The sequence below is a fragment of the Tauraco erythrolophus genome, chromosome 2 (genome assembly GCF_009769465.1).
Source record: "Tauraco erythrolophus isolate bTauEry1 chromosome 2, bTauEry1.pri, whole genome shotgun sequence".
Taxonomy (NCBI): domain Eukaryota; kingdom Metazoa; phylum Chordata; class Aves; order Musophagiformes; family Musophagidae; genus Tauraco; species Tauraco erythrolophus.
In genome coordinates this window covers 109,261,414-109,277,817 of record NC_141466.1, presented here as the reverse complement: position 1 = coordinate 109,277,817, position 16,404 = coordinate 109,261,414, and the positions used below count along the sequence as shown (strand labels likewise).

General features: G+C 36.9%; 1 protein-coding gene across 1 annotated transcript in view; it reads left to right on the top strand.

Moving 5' to 3' along the window:
- The window catches only part of USH2A (usherin), a 397,560-nt gene that overhangs the window by 54,169 nt on the left and 326,987 nt on the right, over positions 1 to 16,404 (top strand). Inside the window, exons 9-11 of the mRNA XM_086629442.1 lie at positions 1,065 to 1,260; positions 2,052 to 2,182; positions 14,027 to 14,222. Coding sequence (XP_086485568.1) covers positions 1,065 to 1,260; positions 2,052 to 2,182; positions 14,027 to 14,222 — 523 coding nt within the window. The remainder of the gene's footprint in view (positions 1 to 1,064; positions 1,261 to 2,051; positions 2,183 to 14,026; positions 14,223 to 16,404) is intronic.

Below are 16,404 nucleotides of genomic sequence, written 5' to 3'. Positions count from 1 at the left end.
TAAAAACATTATTGCAAATAAACGTCTCTCCAGTGCCAACATTTACAATTCTTTGAGCCAATTTCTTAAAAACTGGTTGGATTGTTCACCCAAATACTTATCCATTCATTAACTTCAGGAAATCCAATTTGGTTTTAGTTCTTGATGAACCAGTAGACACAATAAATTCTCCTTTGAGTTTTGTAGTGTCTATTATGAACTGAAGACTATTCCAGCTTCACGTTCTTTACAAAGCTCTACTTACAAGGTAATATTGTGAATTTGTCCAAATAAAGAATGAGCTGCCAAGGTGCTCGTGGACAAAAAAAATATTTTTACTGGTTTAGATTTAAGCTAATTAAGCACTTGAATGTCATTAGTCTTTGTATCTCAAAAATTTGAAAAGACTTGAAGAAAACAAGGTAGTTTGTTTAGGTGTTTATTTAAACCATGTACCTGATGTCCTAGTATTGTATTGGTGTCCAATTTAAAATATAAATTGACAGAGTTAAATATGTGTAGAGATTTGCATTTTTTGTTTAGAATTCCTTGAAAATTTCATGAGATAAACACACATCGAAAAGTACTGGTATTTCAGATACTCTGTACAACATCACATATTGGGCCATAAGAGGCCTGTTTCATTTACAAGGTCAGATGGATAATGGTATGAGCTACAGTTACTACAATCCTACAAACTATCATAACAGACATTATTTAAAATGCGTCCAAATGGATATATTAAGTGAATGTCTTCTGTACCTCAGATACAGTAGCCAGCATATCTCATCTTTAGAGATTTAAATAAATTTGAATCTCAGCACAATAGCCTGTTTTGAGTACCTAAATACTTAAAATTTTATTTTTCTGCTCACCTTCCTTGATTTTAATCTGTTGTTAAAGTAACTTTAAAAGATTTTTTGTTTTAAATATGGTTTTATTTCCCTATATGCTTTCTCACTTCTCTAAACTCAATATTTTTAATGTTTAAATGAGGGGAAAAAAGCACATAGAATGAAACATGAATATAGAGTACAACAGCATTCTTGAAAGAAATGGTTGGGTGTTTTTTTGTTTTCTTTCAGTGTGATCGCTGTTTGCCATTGTACAATGACAAGCCTTTTCGTCCAGGTGACCAAGTTCATGCCTACAATTGCAAACCTTGTCAATGTTACAGCCATGCAGTAAGCTGCCACTATGACTTAGCAATGGACCCTTTTCCTCAGGAACACTACAGAGGCAGTGGTGGAGTGTGTGATAACTGTCAACACAACACAGCTGGTAAGTCACACAAAAGAGAATGGACTGTTTGCTTTGTAGTCACTTTTTGACTAAGTCTTGTATCAGCTGAAATTAGTAATGCTTAATGGCTGACATTCCAATAAATTCTCATGTATATGTATTTTTAAACTATCCAGATAGTACAGTGATTACAATTGTGTCAATACTTAAGCTACAGGAAAACACTGCTAACATTTGATCCAAATTTGTGCAAAATACGTTCTAATAGATAATTAGAACACACAGTTTCAAGCTGTTTCCATTACGTATGCTAGAGCATTTAAATCCAGAATATCAAATCTTTCTAATTGAACCCATTTCACTGATAACATATCAAAAATGTTGTCAAATTTTGCTCTAATGTCAGTTTCTTGCTTATTAAGTAAAGATTTCTATTCTCTGTAAGTACTATATTTGAATACTTCTTTTTTTTAACAGTTCCCTTCTATTTCAGTTTTCTTGGGTTTGTCTAGTAAAGGGAAAAAAGAAAAGTTTCAGGTTCAACGATAATTTTCCCAAAAAATGTATAAGCATTTGCATGGCACAGCTTTTATATAAGTGTGGTATTATATAACAGATGGAAGTTTAATGGAGTAAAACATAGTTTGTAACAGGTTCATTGTTTCATATGCTCTGGATCACTAAATTGGCAGGTAGAGATGAAAGGTGCATTAAAATGGACGTCCTGAAAATTATAGAATTCTCTCAAAGGAATAGAGTCTTTAATTTTGAATTATACAGCTAATTTTAATGAATTGGGAGCCATAATGCATAACCTTTCTTTCATGCAGGAAGGAACTGTGAGCTGTGCAAGGATTTCCATTACAGACAAGCAGGTGCAGATCTGTCAGCCATCAATGTTTGCAAACCCTGTGACTGTTACGCAACAGGCACCAAAAATAAGAGCCTCCTCTGTGATAATGTAAGTAGCCTTAATACCAAAAAATGACAAAACATTTTAATTAACTGGATAAACAATAGTAAGATTGACAAAGTGTATTTAGATGGTAACTACTTTATAAAAAATGCTTAAGTTCAGCCTTTTCAAAATTATAATTTACTTATGTCAGATTGAAAGCTGAGAAAACAGAGAGCAATTTGAGATGTACTGTTGAAGAGTTCTTCTAGATCAGCAACAGACATAAAATACTATATGTATTTTCAGAAGTGAATAGTCATTTTGGGATACTAACCATGTACCAGTACACTCAATAATGTTAAAATATCCAGATTTTGAGTGTTTTTGAAGGTCTTGATGCTGTCTTAAAACTACTAACAGATTTTGAAAATTCAGGCAATGAATTGATCTCCCTTTTAATTCATAAAGTCCATTTTAAAAAACCCAACAAAACAAAACCAAAAACCCACAAAATGATGCTGAAAAGAGAATACCATCAGCTATATTATTTAAGCCTATGGACCTCATTGACATGCAGGACATATAGTCCGACAATAAATCTGTCTGTATCTTTCGAAACATGCTATCAAAAAAAAAAGCAGGAAAAGTGACTGAAGTCTTGAACATATATTAAAGATATATTGTGGCTCATCTTCTATTCATATTTGTCCTGTCTGTTGCCAAAATCCAAAATTTGTTAGAAATAGGGAAGAAATAGCTTCTTTGTCTGAAATGTGTTTTAAAAACACTTTAAAGGTAATGTTTATTCCTCAGGGAATTGAGATAAACTTCTTCAGCTTGTTGCCACGTTTCCTGTGTCTCCATTTTTCCAATCTTTTAAAATAAAACTATCTCCAGGATTTTTCATATGATATCTCTTGTTATTGCATTTTATTTAACCGTAAGCTTTTGTGGATCGTGTTGTATTTCCATCCTTGGTACTAGAGTGGTAAAAATACACGCCCAGTTAGACTCAGGACACTTCACAGGACTCATGCATCAGTGCATATTCTGAGTGATATGCTGTGATAGTTTGATGTGTGGGGGGGTGTTCTGGTGGCAGGAGAGGGGATTTGCTCCCTGTGCCACCAGATCTGAGTCCCATCCGCCCCCCGGGGGAGGTTGAGCCAAATTGGCGCCTCTGCGAATTGCCCTATTTAAGTTGGGACAAAGGGGCGGGAAAGGGCTCTTTGCTCAGGAGCGAGGAGAGAGCAGGAGGGCGCTGCCCTCGCTCCCGGCTCCCGGCCGGGCGGCTGCCCGGGCCCGGGCCGGCGCCATGTGCTCAAGATGGCGCCGGGGGAGCCGCATGGGGGACTCGGGAAGCGCCCCGCTCCCGGGGTGCCTGCCGGGCCGAGCTCCCCTAGAGAGGATTAATATCTAAGAGAAGACAACCACAACGACCGGGTCAGCAAAGATGGAGCAGGAGGAGGTGTACTGGAGCTGAGGCTTCCCTTGCAAATCGGTGTGAGATGGCAGGCGGCCCCCCTGCAGCCAGGGTGTACTCGGCGGAGCAGAGACCCACTCGTGGCCTGTGGAGAAACCCACGTCGGGAAGGAGATGCCTGAGCCCAGGAGAGGTCGTGGAGCAGGGGATGCGCGACCAGGTACTGTTGATAATGGGGCATGGAATGCACGACGAGGTCGTGGAGGCATCTGGAATCCGTGGGACGACCCACGCGGCGCGAGTGGCAGCAGCTCCCTAAGAGGCCGAGACTGGTAAATCCCGAACTGGTACAGCCCGAACTGGTACAATCCATGGGGAAGGATTGCAATCCTGCGGGCAGGACTCACGTTGGAAAAGTTTGGGGACTTTTTTTCTTTGTGAGTAGGAGATCCACCGAAGCAAGGGAAAAATGGTGTAAAGGCTCCTCCTCCTTTAAGAAAGGAGCGGCAGTGAACAACACGGATGAACTGACCTGCACTCCCCCATTCCCTGTCTCCCTGCACCGCCGGGGGGGAGGTTGAGCCAGGAACGAAAGGAAACGGGGTGGGGAGGTGTTGTTTTAAGATCTGGCCTTGTTTTCTCTTTTCTCCTCTCAAGTAACCGGTTTCGTTCCCTTGTCTCCTGTTAAGTAACTGTTAATAAATTGTTTTGTTTTATTAAGAAAGCCTGAGTCATGTTTTGCCCGAGACCATGGTTGGTGGGTGCTCCCTCTCGGTTCTTGTCTCGACCCTCAGTCCAAAAAACACCACATATGCAAATTTAGCACAATGAATTTTTTAAAATAATCCCCTGTAGTACAAATAAAAATTAATTTATAATTTTCTATCTTCTGAAGATGATACTTTTTGCCAGGATCACAGAAATGAAAAAGCCTTGATAATCACAAATATCATGTTAGGACTATTTTTTAAGGTATAGGAAAAATCAAAGCAAATGCTGATTTATGTGTCCATGGTCTCTGGTGAAATGTTAACCTAAAACAACTTTAGCTGTGATTAATAATTAGAGGAAGAGTAGTTTACGGAAATCACTGATTTTGCAGTAAAATATACAAGAATGTTGATGAAGCTTGACTATGAAAATGTGAACGGGGAGATAAAATGGGAAAAATGGAGGAAACTGTATTGCTCAATAAAGCATCAATTGACTACTGCAGTAGAAGCAGAGCAGGAGAAATGATTAAGAGGCATTACAGAATAGATTAATAAGGCTGGGGACTAAAGGCTGAAATGAATTACATGAAATAGGAAGGCATCATTGAAGGAAGTGTTTCCAAATTTGACCTGTGGAAGATGGAATCGTAAGGAATAAGGACTCCACTCATGAAAATTAATTGTCACGTCACAACGATAATTTTCAGGGACGTATGCCAAAAATGGGACAGAATACACTTTTATTGTGCAACTTACCATATTCTGCAATTCATCAAGAATTTTTTTCTTTCTGCAAAGTGCCAGTTGTGGTGTTAACTTTCAAGAGGTACTGAGTTCCAAAATTAATCCATTGAATCACAGAATATTTACTCATCAAATGAAGTATTATCAATGTAGAGTCTAGAGGATGGGTAGAAGAGGTTACTGTGACACGGTTACTCCCATCTCAGTTCTTTGCACTGATCATGAAAACGTTATGCTTGTTCTGTTCACCTGTTTCACTCTATGCTTGGTGAGAAATGCATGTAGGTGTGTAGCATTTCTCCCTTGCATAGGTTCCAAGTTCTCATACATCTGTAGATCTTGCCCACTTACACATCAGTGTGTAGCTTAATTTGTATTTTAAAATGTGAACTAACATATTGAAAAATTCAAAATTATAACTTTATGGTTTATAGTAATGAGTGGGATTTCAGAAGATTGGTGTAGCAGTGCATCCATCAGCAGCTCATTAGACTTTTTTTTCAGAGTGAAGTCTTGAGACTGGTGAATACCAGAGAAGAGAATTGCTACAGCCTGACAAAATTTGTCCACTCTGTACTGGTTATTGATATCTAACCAGTGTAGAAAAGATACACGTTGGTAGCATCATCTTTGTGAACATTTATCACAGAATATTTCAAACAATCAGAAAGTCCAGATGAATTATTTGAGATGTGTGAGTTTTATGAGAGTGAAAGAATTGGCTGCCTTCTTCCTTTCTCTCTAACTATGAGAAAATTCTGCCAGAATACTGCTGATGTGATCATTCTTGCTCTGTGTGGAGAGCTGGAGATTAATTTCTTCTGGCCCTTATACCACAATCCTTGACTCATTTTCCTTGCTGTTTTTACCCAGTCTGCTCTACAATTGCTTACATATTCTATCAGGCACAGCAGTTTGTAGTCCTTTCATGATTCTATTATAATATGCCATATATAACAGCTTAGGAAAAAAAACACTCTTTCCCAGGGCATTTGTTTCTAGTGAAGCTGAAAGGGCTGCTATTGTTTTTACCTAATCTTTGAAAGTACCGTTCTGGTCTCAGTGAATTTAGGCATTTATCATTACTGAGCTTTTGCCGATTTTTAAAAGTTTACTCTTAACATGCAAATAAATACGTATCGTGTACTTACTGGTGCAAGGAAGCTGTGCTTTACTGCAGAGGATATTGTTCAGAGTCGCAAAGACTTAATTGCCTTCTGTCAAGATGGCAGCTGTTTTGTCTCGTGTCGCAAGAAAGCTTTTTAAGGCAAGAAGATGAACAAAACGTTAGTTACTTTTTTTTTTTTTCCTGAGGAGTCAAATGAAAACAGTTTCCAATGCTACCAAGTAAGCCTTTGAACAGGCTTCAGACTTCACCTTTCTGTACATTCCCTGAATATTGCTCTTTTGAATTTCTTCATTTTTTCCCTCAGATTTTGGAATGTTTGATTTATTTTTTTTTTAATTCATTACGGAAAAGCTAGCAAATAGCTGTATGTGTATATGTATTTTAAACCAAAGTAGCAGCTTTATTTACGATAATTTTATTTCCGAGGTGATAAATTCTTTCATCTAAAATTAGAATGAGCATTACTCTGTTCTCATTTTTCCACCTACACAGTTTTCAACCTTTTTATTGTGATTGACAGTAAATAAATAACTGGAATGTGTGTTACAAGGGAAAGAACACAGGTAAAGCAGTTGATTAAGGACATTTCAGTCAACAGATATATCAAATAGAATAAGGAATATAAAAGATGCAAATGTGTCAATGAAAAGCTCATGAGCATAGTGGAGTCCAAAGAAAAATAAAGTTATAAAACACTGTATGTATTCTGAATCCTGGATTTCCCTTCATGGAAGACCTTTAATTTTGTTACTAAAATGAAAGAAAATGAGCTTTTTATGTTAAATAATTCCATAGCTTCATTTCTGATGGATTTTGCACTATGGAAATGCTGGTTTTCTGTGAAAGTTTGCCAATTTATTTTTGGGATTTGGTCCACTCCCACCCTTTGAAGTGTCCTGGGCAGAGGGTAAACACCTCATTTTACATTGTGAGCAGAAGTAGTAGAAAACTACTGACTTTTGAAAGTCATCATATGCGATGACAAGAAGAGATAGCAAGGGAGTGAAAAGGAACTTCATTATTGCTGCTTATTCAATTTTCAGTTCCCAAAGCTGACATACAGAGAATACTCTCAGGTATTTGGTGGTCAGACCATTAACCTATGTGAGTGAGCAAGCCAGCACACCTTACAGCTCTCATTTCTTAAACTGAATAAAAGAAAAGTCCTCAACCATTTTGCTCCCCCCTCCCACTTGCTGAGTTTGCAGTCGGCTGGATGCTGGAGTCCTTGCCAGATTTGCATCAAATAAGAAGGCAGTGAGAAGTGTGTGATTATCATTTATATCAAAAAGGCAGAGCATTGAGATTGGTACCAATCAATTGCAAAGCCAACAATGGCAGGATGAACAGAAACAATCTCATGCAGGAACTAAATATACCCATGGGTCTTAAAATGTGACTTTTAGGGCATTGCCAGCTGATCAAGGGAAGTTGTAGAGAGTAAATAATTAAAATCGGTAGTGACTCAGCCAATCGCAAAAGTTTTTTTTTGTCATATGCTTTGGGCTTCAAAACCAGAAGTTAATGTTGGTAAAAGAAACTTGAAAGTGTCAGCTTTAGGTTTTTATTTAATAACATCAAGCCACATCTCATATTTATGCTCCAGAATTGGAGGGACTTTCTGATTGTTTTTAGCAGTATGTTTCTTCTATTAGATACCAAAGAATAGCTATTTGAAACTATAGAGATATCCAAGGAGAAAAAGGCTAGCCATTTTTTTCAGCAAATTCCATTTTTTATTCTATGAATACATATAGTCAACAAGATTTTAAGTACCCTAAACAATAATAAGACAATTCTTTGGAATATGTCACCTTTTTTCCTGGGAACTTATATCTCTTTTTAAGTACTTATCAATTAGTAACTGGAAATTGGGGGGGGTTCCTGAACAGACTTCTCTTTGAATTTGGGATTCTAGATGTGATGAGTTACATTTAAGTGTTCCCTGATTAAAGAGTGGTATGACTACAGTCTAAAGCAGCGTGAACTGCTTGGTATATCTAAAATTCAGAAATCTCAGGTGAAGTCTTCCTGATTGAAGATGATGATGCTGTAGCTGTGATTCGTGCAGGAGGAAATTGCTTGCATGCCTTTTGTAACTGTGTACATTCAAGGATATGGGACTAATGTGTATTTCATACGTAAATTATAAATGACACAAGGGATATATGCCACCTCAGCATCAGTGATTTTCTGTATCAAATAACAATTGTAATTATGAGGTCCCAAGATACACCAGCACTTGGTAGTAATGCTCAGCTAGACTTGTTTTCATAGTGAACAATTTAGATATTTTCCATAAGTGATTTACTACCAAGATGGTCATGTTAATAGACAGGCTGTTTCTATCTGCTTCCTGTTTGGGTCAGAACCAGGCCTGTCAGGTGAAAGCAACAGGAGAACAGATTGCTTTCTACTCTTCTACAACCAGCATAATTAAAGTCTATTTCTTTAAATGACGGATAAATTTTGGATCAGGGGGAGGTGGGGAAGGTTCAGTAATACCTCCAGTGCACAACTGGCAAAATCCTGGATAGCAAAATCTTTAAATATTAATTGCTACCAGTATTCTCAATGATACCATTGTTTCCGGAGTAAGCTAGATTTACAGAAATAATGACAACAACAATCACTTTGCGTCCATAATTCATTTAGATTTTTATGTGGTTATGGAAGTGGTTCGTTCTAACCATTTTGATGTCTCCTTTTTGTCTTGTCTTTAGAATGCCTTTTTTCTGCTTGACTTTTTTTCCTCAAGACTTTGAAATCAGTGTTTTGAAAGAATGTCAGTGAATTATTTACAGATCCCCTAATCTGGTGCATAGAAACCTATCTTCAGGTCTATTAAGAAGCAATCTGATGAGCCTTCCTCTCTAACAAAGACTTCTGTTTCCTATACCTTCCTCTAACTGTGCCATGAAAGACTTTTACTCTTTTTTAGAACCAGGAAACCAGTTGCCGCTTGTATTGGTTACAGATGGAAAACTCTTTTCTATGTGAGAGTGTCGTGGTTTTAGGCTGATCCAGCAACTAAAACTCACACAGTCTCTCCTTCTCCAGTAAAGTGGAGAGAAGAAAAATATAATAAAGGGACTGAGGGATGAGACAAGAACAGAGGGAGCACCCACCAACCATGGTCCTGGGCAAAACAGACTTGGCTTTCTTAAAAGCAAAACAATTTATTGACGGTTACTTAAAAGGACAAAGGGAAACAAAACCGGTTACGTGAGAGGATAAAAAGAAACAAAGCCAGATCTTAAAAACTGACACCTTCCTCCCCCCAACCCCCCCCCAGCAGCACAGGCAGCAGGGGCTGGGGGAGTGCAGGTCAGTTCATTCCGTGCTGTTACTGCTGCTTCTTTCTTAAAGGAGGAGGAGTCCTTACACCCTTTTCCCCTGCTCCAGTGGATCCCCTACTCACGAGGAAAAATCCACAAACTTCTCCAGCAGGAGTCCAGCCCACAGGATGCAATCCTTCCCCACAGATTGCCCCAGTGTGGGCTTTACCACAGTCTCGGATTCTTAGGGAGAATTCATCCTCCGTGGGCGGCGCCGGCCCGACGCAGGCAGCCGCCCGGCCGGGAGCCAGGGAGCGGGGGCAGTGCCCTCCTCCCTTCTCTCCCCGCTCCTTGGCAAAGCACCTTTTCCGGTTCCTTTGTCCCGACTTAAATAGGGATATTCGCAGAGGCGTCCTATTGGCTCAACCCCGAGGGGGATGGGAGTCTGATCTGGTGGCCAGAACCAAGTCTAACCCGGTTCCAAAACCGAGGAGGTCACAGGGAGCAAAGCCCCTCTCCTGCCACCAGAACCCCCACCCCCTCCACATCAAACCATGACAGAGAGCAAGGCAGGAGGAAATTTATATTGGGAGATCTCCAAGTGGTTTCATTGGCTGGTTCCTGGAGAAAATATGAATTATATTCTTCGGTTGGCCAGTTATTTCTCTCTCATTCTGAAGAGTTATATTTCTTCTTCTGGCATAATTTTTTACCCTATTAAGAGAAATTTCGGGGACATACATTTTCTTGAACTGAATGAGATGGAAATGACTGCTTCTTGTAATAGCTTGACTCTTAAAATGATGCTGAAGATACTGGTGCTCCTTGCTTCTCTTAGCACTCAGTAATCTACACATTTCACTTGTTGCATCAGAAGATGGCTACCATCTGCTCACAATTAGACTTGGGTTTCCGTGTATTTATGGTAAGAACGGCCATGCTGGATGAAATGAGACTTAGTCATCTAACACTGTTTCCTCTCTGGTAGTTACTAGAAGCTGGTGTGAAGAAGCATGATCCTTCTGTGATATACTTTTAAAGATTCCAGCTATTTAATGGTTTTGGGACTACCTGAGTCGAACTCAGGGGTTTCATCGGAGTTGTCATATTTGGTGTCCACATATGGAATTAATCTAACTCATTATTTTAATGCACTTAAAAACAAAATTAATTTTCTATACACTTGTAGTGTATAGAAAAAATACTTTTTCATTCTTTTAAGTTTGCTTTCTGATAACTTACTGAGTGTTCTGTCCTTATATCGTGAGAAATGATGAATATTCATTCTTTGAGCCATTCATGATTTTATAGACATCTATTCCCTTCACCTTAGTAGTCTCTTTCCAAAATGAACAATCTTTTTTTAGTCTCTTTTCATTTGTATCTTTGCTTATTCTACTCACTCTGCAACCTCTTTTCTTTTAGAGAGGGAAACCACATACACAGATTGTGCAGAATTTTGATACACATGGATTTTTATGACAGAATGACATTTTCTGTATAATTTTCACTTCTTTTCCTAATAATTCCAGTATTCCTATTGCCTTTTTAACTGCCTCAGAGCTTTCAAATGGTTTTTAGAGGGAATGGAGCTGCTTTAACAGCTCCTTTCTTGAGTGATAATGGCTAAATTTTGGACTCATTGCTGTCTACCTATAGTCAGCATTGTTTTTTCCCAGGCGTTAAGTTTGTAGTTCTTGATGTAGAAATTAATTTGACTTTTTGATCATCCATTTGGTTCAGCATATGTATATTTCCAGATGTTACTGACTTAAAGAAATGCAGTAGAATCATGAAGCATGATTTTTATTTGCAAAAAAAGTACCAATCTTTTCCAATATATCAAACTCATGTTTTCATTTCTATTAACTCGCTCTGTACAGAAAAAGGCTACTAGTCTATAGATCTCAGAGGCTTCCTTACAGCCTTTTTAGGAGATTGATGTAAATTTTATAAATTTATTACTCTTTTACTGAGGTTGATTGAAGTAATTAATAACTCAGTAATTTTATATTTCAGTTCATGTAGAACTCTTGACTCATGTCCCTTTTCAGCAGATGAGATTTTGCTAAAATCCTTTTCCTTCTGACATTTCAGTTTGAAACCAATCTTGAAAATTGTTGCTAATGTAGAATGGAAACACCTTTTTCATAGTGAACCGCTATGAAATACTTTCTTTGCAAGCTGTGTTGAGGTTCTATCTTTCCTGAATGTTACATAGAATCATAGAAGCATTAGTTGGTCATCTACTCCAGCTCAAAGCAGGGTTATTGTCAGTGCTAGTTCCAGTCAGTCATGATATTGTCTGGATGAGTCTTGATACCTCTGGGGGTGGAGATTCCACGTCCTTTCTGGGCAACTTGTTACTGATGCTGCTCTTCCCTCTTAGTGAAAAAGTTCTGATGTCCAGTCTGAATCTGCTAATCATACCACTTAGTTATTTATTGACCTCGCTGATTCACTCTCCATTTGATTTTTTTTTTTCTTCATGCCACAAGCATGTTGCTCGTTAAAAGCTGATTTTTGTATTGCTTTATTCTGGTTTTAAAATTTGGCTCTGGTTATCCTCTCTTATTAACATCCTTATTTTGTCTGATTTCCACTTTTGAAGACGACTTTGCATCTAATGCTTTCCTTCATGTGGCAGCTTTTGGAGAAACTTTAAAGTCTTTTTGGGTATGAGTTATGTGTTTGTCAAGTGCTAATGAGGTAACTTTATATAATACTTGCTATTGTGTAACTTGAGTATGCTGTGATCACTAACACCGAATGTTTCTTTTACGGTTATGTACTGAACTAGGTATTTTTCTTCATTTAGGATTAAACTCAGAGTTGCTTTTCACACGTGAGTTCTCTGAAGAATGTCTGTGATGCAGGACTAGGTCTCTTATAATACACTAAATATCTAGATCAAATTCAGTCTAAAAGGGATAACTTGAAAATCCTTGTTGCTGTGTTTCCTGCTGTTGTGGCCTCTCAACTCTCTTACATTTTTGCACTTCCTGTTGTCCTGCCTTCTGTTTATAAAATATTGTTTTCTTGCCTTTTTAATATCTTGGTCTTCCTGAAAAATGTGGCTAATACATTAGTACTAGATCTCTATCATGAAAGCATATTGAAGAGGTTTTATTGGACTACAGAATCCTTTTATGAGAAAAGGGTAGGACTATGTGCTTCTCTATAACTTTTGTTCCATGTTTTCTGCACTGAGAATTTAGTATTAGGTCTTGAAATACTCTGTTTTATCTTGTATTAATAAATCTTAGAGCTTCATTGTAGACTGGAGGGTGCAATAATAACATTTAAGTGGAACTTCCAAGTAGCTTTGTCTCTAATGTCACAGAACTCTCTAGTGGTTTCAGTTTTGCCTGACACATAGGTTTAAGATGAAAAAGACAACTGTTAAGAAAAATTCGTGTTCTGGTAGCTGATTAAAAGCAAAGCACATTGAACTACAACTGTTGGAGTTTTAGATAATTAACTAGTTTTGAATCACTAGTTTTTTGTATTTGTAAAAATTTGCACTGAAAAAAATACACTGACCCAAAGAAAATGACTTATAACACAGTTTGTTTGTTGCCATCTCTGCATTACCCAGAACACTTGAATTAGGGAAGTTAGCTAATTTTTGTTCCTTGATTATGAATCCTAAACCTTTTGCCAATTCACACCTCCTGCATCTCTGTTACTTGACTCCCTGTTCTCATCTGTCGTGTACTGACTGATGTCTTCCATTCATTTCCCCATCCCTGTGCCATTGCCCTTTCCCCGTTACCAGTTTTCCCGCCATATTGGAAAGTGATGAATACACAGATTGTTTTGTTTCTGGCTTTCAGAGGTTTGAAGTTGAGTAGCTTTCCAGGAGCCCTTTAATCTTGCACAAGATTTGAGGCAAATAATCCCAGATCATGGCTCAGGCATAATGAAGGATGCTTCAGATCCTTCCTAATAGCAATGCTACCCTTTTAGGGAGTAGGAGAGATCCTTTATATCCCGCTGCTGAAGTGGAATGCCTGAATCCCAGCTGAACCAAGAAAAGAGGTAAAGAGTTTCAGATACTGAGCTGTTGGGTCACATCCTTCTGTAAAGGAATAAAAAATTTATGTTAGATGAGTAATCAGAAAGGAAATCTTTGAACTTTGATTTGTTCTTATTTAGCTAACATTTTCACTAAAATAAACAAGCATGTAGTTGGAATAAAAAAGTGGAAAACTTGACCTTTGAAAATGATAGTGTTTTGCGGTATCTGTGATTCAAGAAAGTACTGTTTGTTTTAATAGAAGCCATCATTTATACAGTGCAATTTTGTAGTTATTCTTTGCAGTTTTCTCTGTCCAGATGGTAAATATTGCCGCGTAGTTTACTCAATTCTTTTTTCCTTCTGTTTTGAAAGAACAGGACTTTTAAGCTCTATTTAAAAATTGAATAGTTACATTCCATTTAATATGTCTTTATTTTTCTCTCTCTCAATGCACTAAAAAAGTATGTTACACAGATTTTTTTTTTCTGTTTCATTTAAAGTTTTATCCTTCCCGACTCATACTCCCATTCTTGTTGCTAATGAGTGTATCATCTAAAAATAGATATGTTCATCGTTCTATAATATTTTGTATCTTTCTAGATTGGAGGCCAATGTAATTGTAAGAGACATGTGTCTGGCAGACAATGCAATCAGTGCCAGGAAGGATTCTACAATCTACAACAGTCAAACCCTGATGGCTGCAGTCCCTGTAACTGTAATACCTCTGGGACAGTCAATGGAGATATTACCTGTCACCAAAATTCAGGCCAGTGCAAGTGCAAAGCAAATGTTATTGGTATGTGTAATGCAAGAGTTTGGAGCCATTTTTCTTGTTATCTCTGGAAATAAAACACACTTGATTTCTAAATGAAAAGTATAGTAAACTTCTTTGCTGAAGGCAGATTAGAAAAATGAATGAAATTAACTGTTGAAAAATTATTAATTTAATAATTCTATCAAACTACAGCTTGAAGCTTAGTTTAATCAACCCTTTAGAAGTTTCTTTACGGCATAGCTACATTAGCTTACATAGCTCTGTACTAATAAGTCACAGAAATAATGTAATTTGCTTACTGCATAGATGTTTCTTTTAGGAAATTAACACTTTTTCAAAATGTTTTATACTTAATGAGTTCTAAGCAAATCGTTTCCATGCTAGTTTTCTTAATAGACCAAAATAAATGGATTTTTTTCTCAAAATATTCTGTGCTACAGGGTCCTTTGTGATAAATCTATCCATTTTTTTCTATTATATTTCTTTGAACTGTTCCTATGAAATGCAAAATAAGTCAAAATAATTCCACAGATCATGTACATAGCTAGGGTTAGTTATCAAGGGCCACATAATTTTAATTTTGTAATTCAATGCCAAGCTGATTATAATAAACTGCTACCTTCTGTGTTATTTATCATTTTTTTTACAAGACGTGCTTTTTTGTTTGTTACTCCCACAGGTATTTTTTCAGAAATTAGATTTGATTATAGCAATTTATTACTTCCAGCATATTTGAGGGGAGCCACAGCCACATAAGGACAAAATTTATCAAGTGCCCAAAATACACAGTATATATAATACACTTTGAAATGTTGATGTATGGGAATATTATGCAAGGAGAATTTCCTGATAAAGTGAGCCTTGCATGGTAACTGTACATGTCTCAGACTATACATATGTCTCAAAAAAAAGAGAGAGATCCATTTCTGCTTTATTCTGTGTTATTAACACAATTAATAATGTGGTTTTTCTTTAGCTAACTATGGTTGTGAGTTGTATTAACTATGTTCAAGTATATGTTGATTTATAACTCACTGACTTGTGAATGTTGACTTATTTGTAATATTGTGACTCTTCATTTCTTGTTCTAGTTTCCAAAAGCAAATACAAAACAACAACAGATAATGAAAATAACTCTAAACAGACATAAGCCTGAACAGTTTCTGTTCTCTTTCCTGTGGAATGCCAAGTGCCTATGTTTTCCATACGATAAAAAGGGTGCTAAGAGTAAAAAATAACCTCTGCGCATCTTAAACCCCACTCTCTACATTCAATAAAAAGGGCTTCAGAGCATTTTTAATTATATGTTCTTTGCCTATATTTCACGTTTGCGTCTGTGAAAACCTTTCTTAACTCAGTGGGACTTTGATATACACGAAATGCACAGTCTGGTTCTCACGTATTTGATTGTCTGCATATTATTTTAAATATTTGCTTCTTTTGATAAAAAAATTAATTATTTTTATTTCCACTGGAATAGTAATACAAAAAAATGTGTAAATCTATGATTTTTGCAAATTTGTCTGTAACTATGGTGGGGCGCTGTAGTTATGCGAGTATTTATTTACAGGATAAAGACCTAATTCTTTCCAGACTGGATTCTTGGAATCTTTTTTTTTGTTTTCCGAACCAATTGTAAATAAGCTTTTGTAGATTGGAACACGTGCAGCAAACTTTAAAAAGAACTTTTCTTGTATTTTTAAATTGGGTTTCAGAGCAATCTGTCTATTGCCATTGTATCTGCTTAAACAAACACGATAACAGAAAAATGCAACTATGGACTGAGGTGTTATGAAACATGAACTGTTCGAGTTAACACAACTGTTAAATCTTACTAATGATTCTATCACCATTAAAATACATTAGCACCAATAATTTTATTAAAGTAGGTCATTCATCTAGAATAAAAAGGTAGAAGAATGTGAATTAAATGCCAAGCATGCTAACTCCCCTGTACTTGTTAACATTGAATGTGATGCCCTGTAGGCCTTCCTCGGTATCGTTAGGAATAGATTACCTGTCAGGAATATGTATGGCATATTCAAATAAGCACTGCGCATATTTTTAAAACTGATATGATATGAATCCATGTAGACCAATTTTAATAGTTCAAAATGAGTCATAATTCTTGTTAACAATACAGTTATTTTTAAAATTTGCAGCAATAGTGGTCCTTTTTTATTTTCCTTATTGAAATTAAATG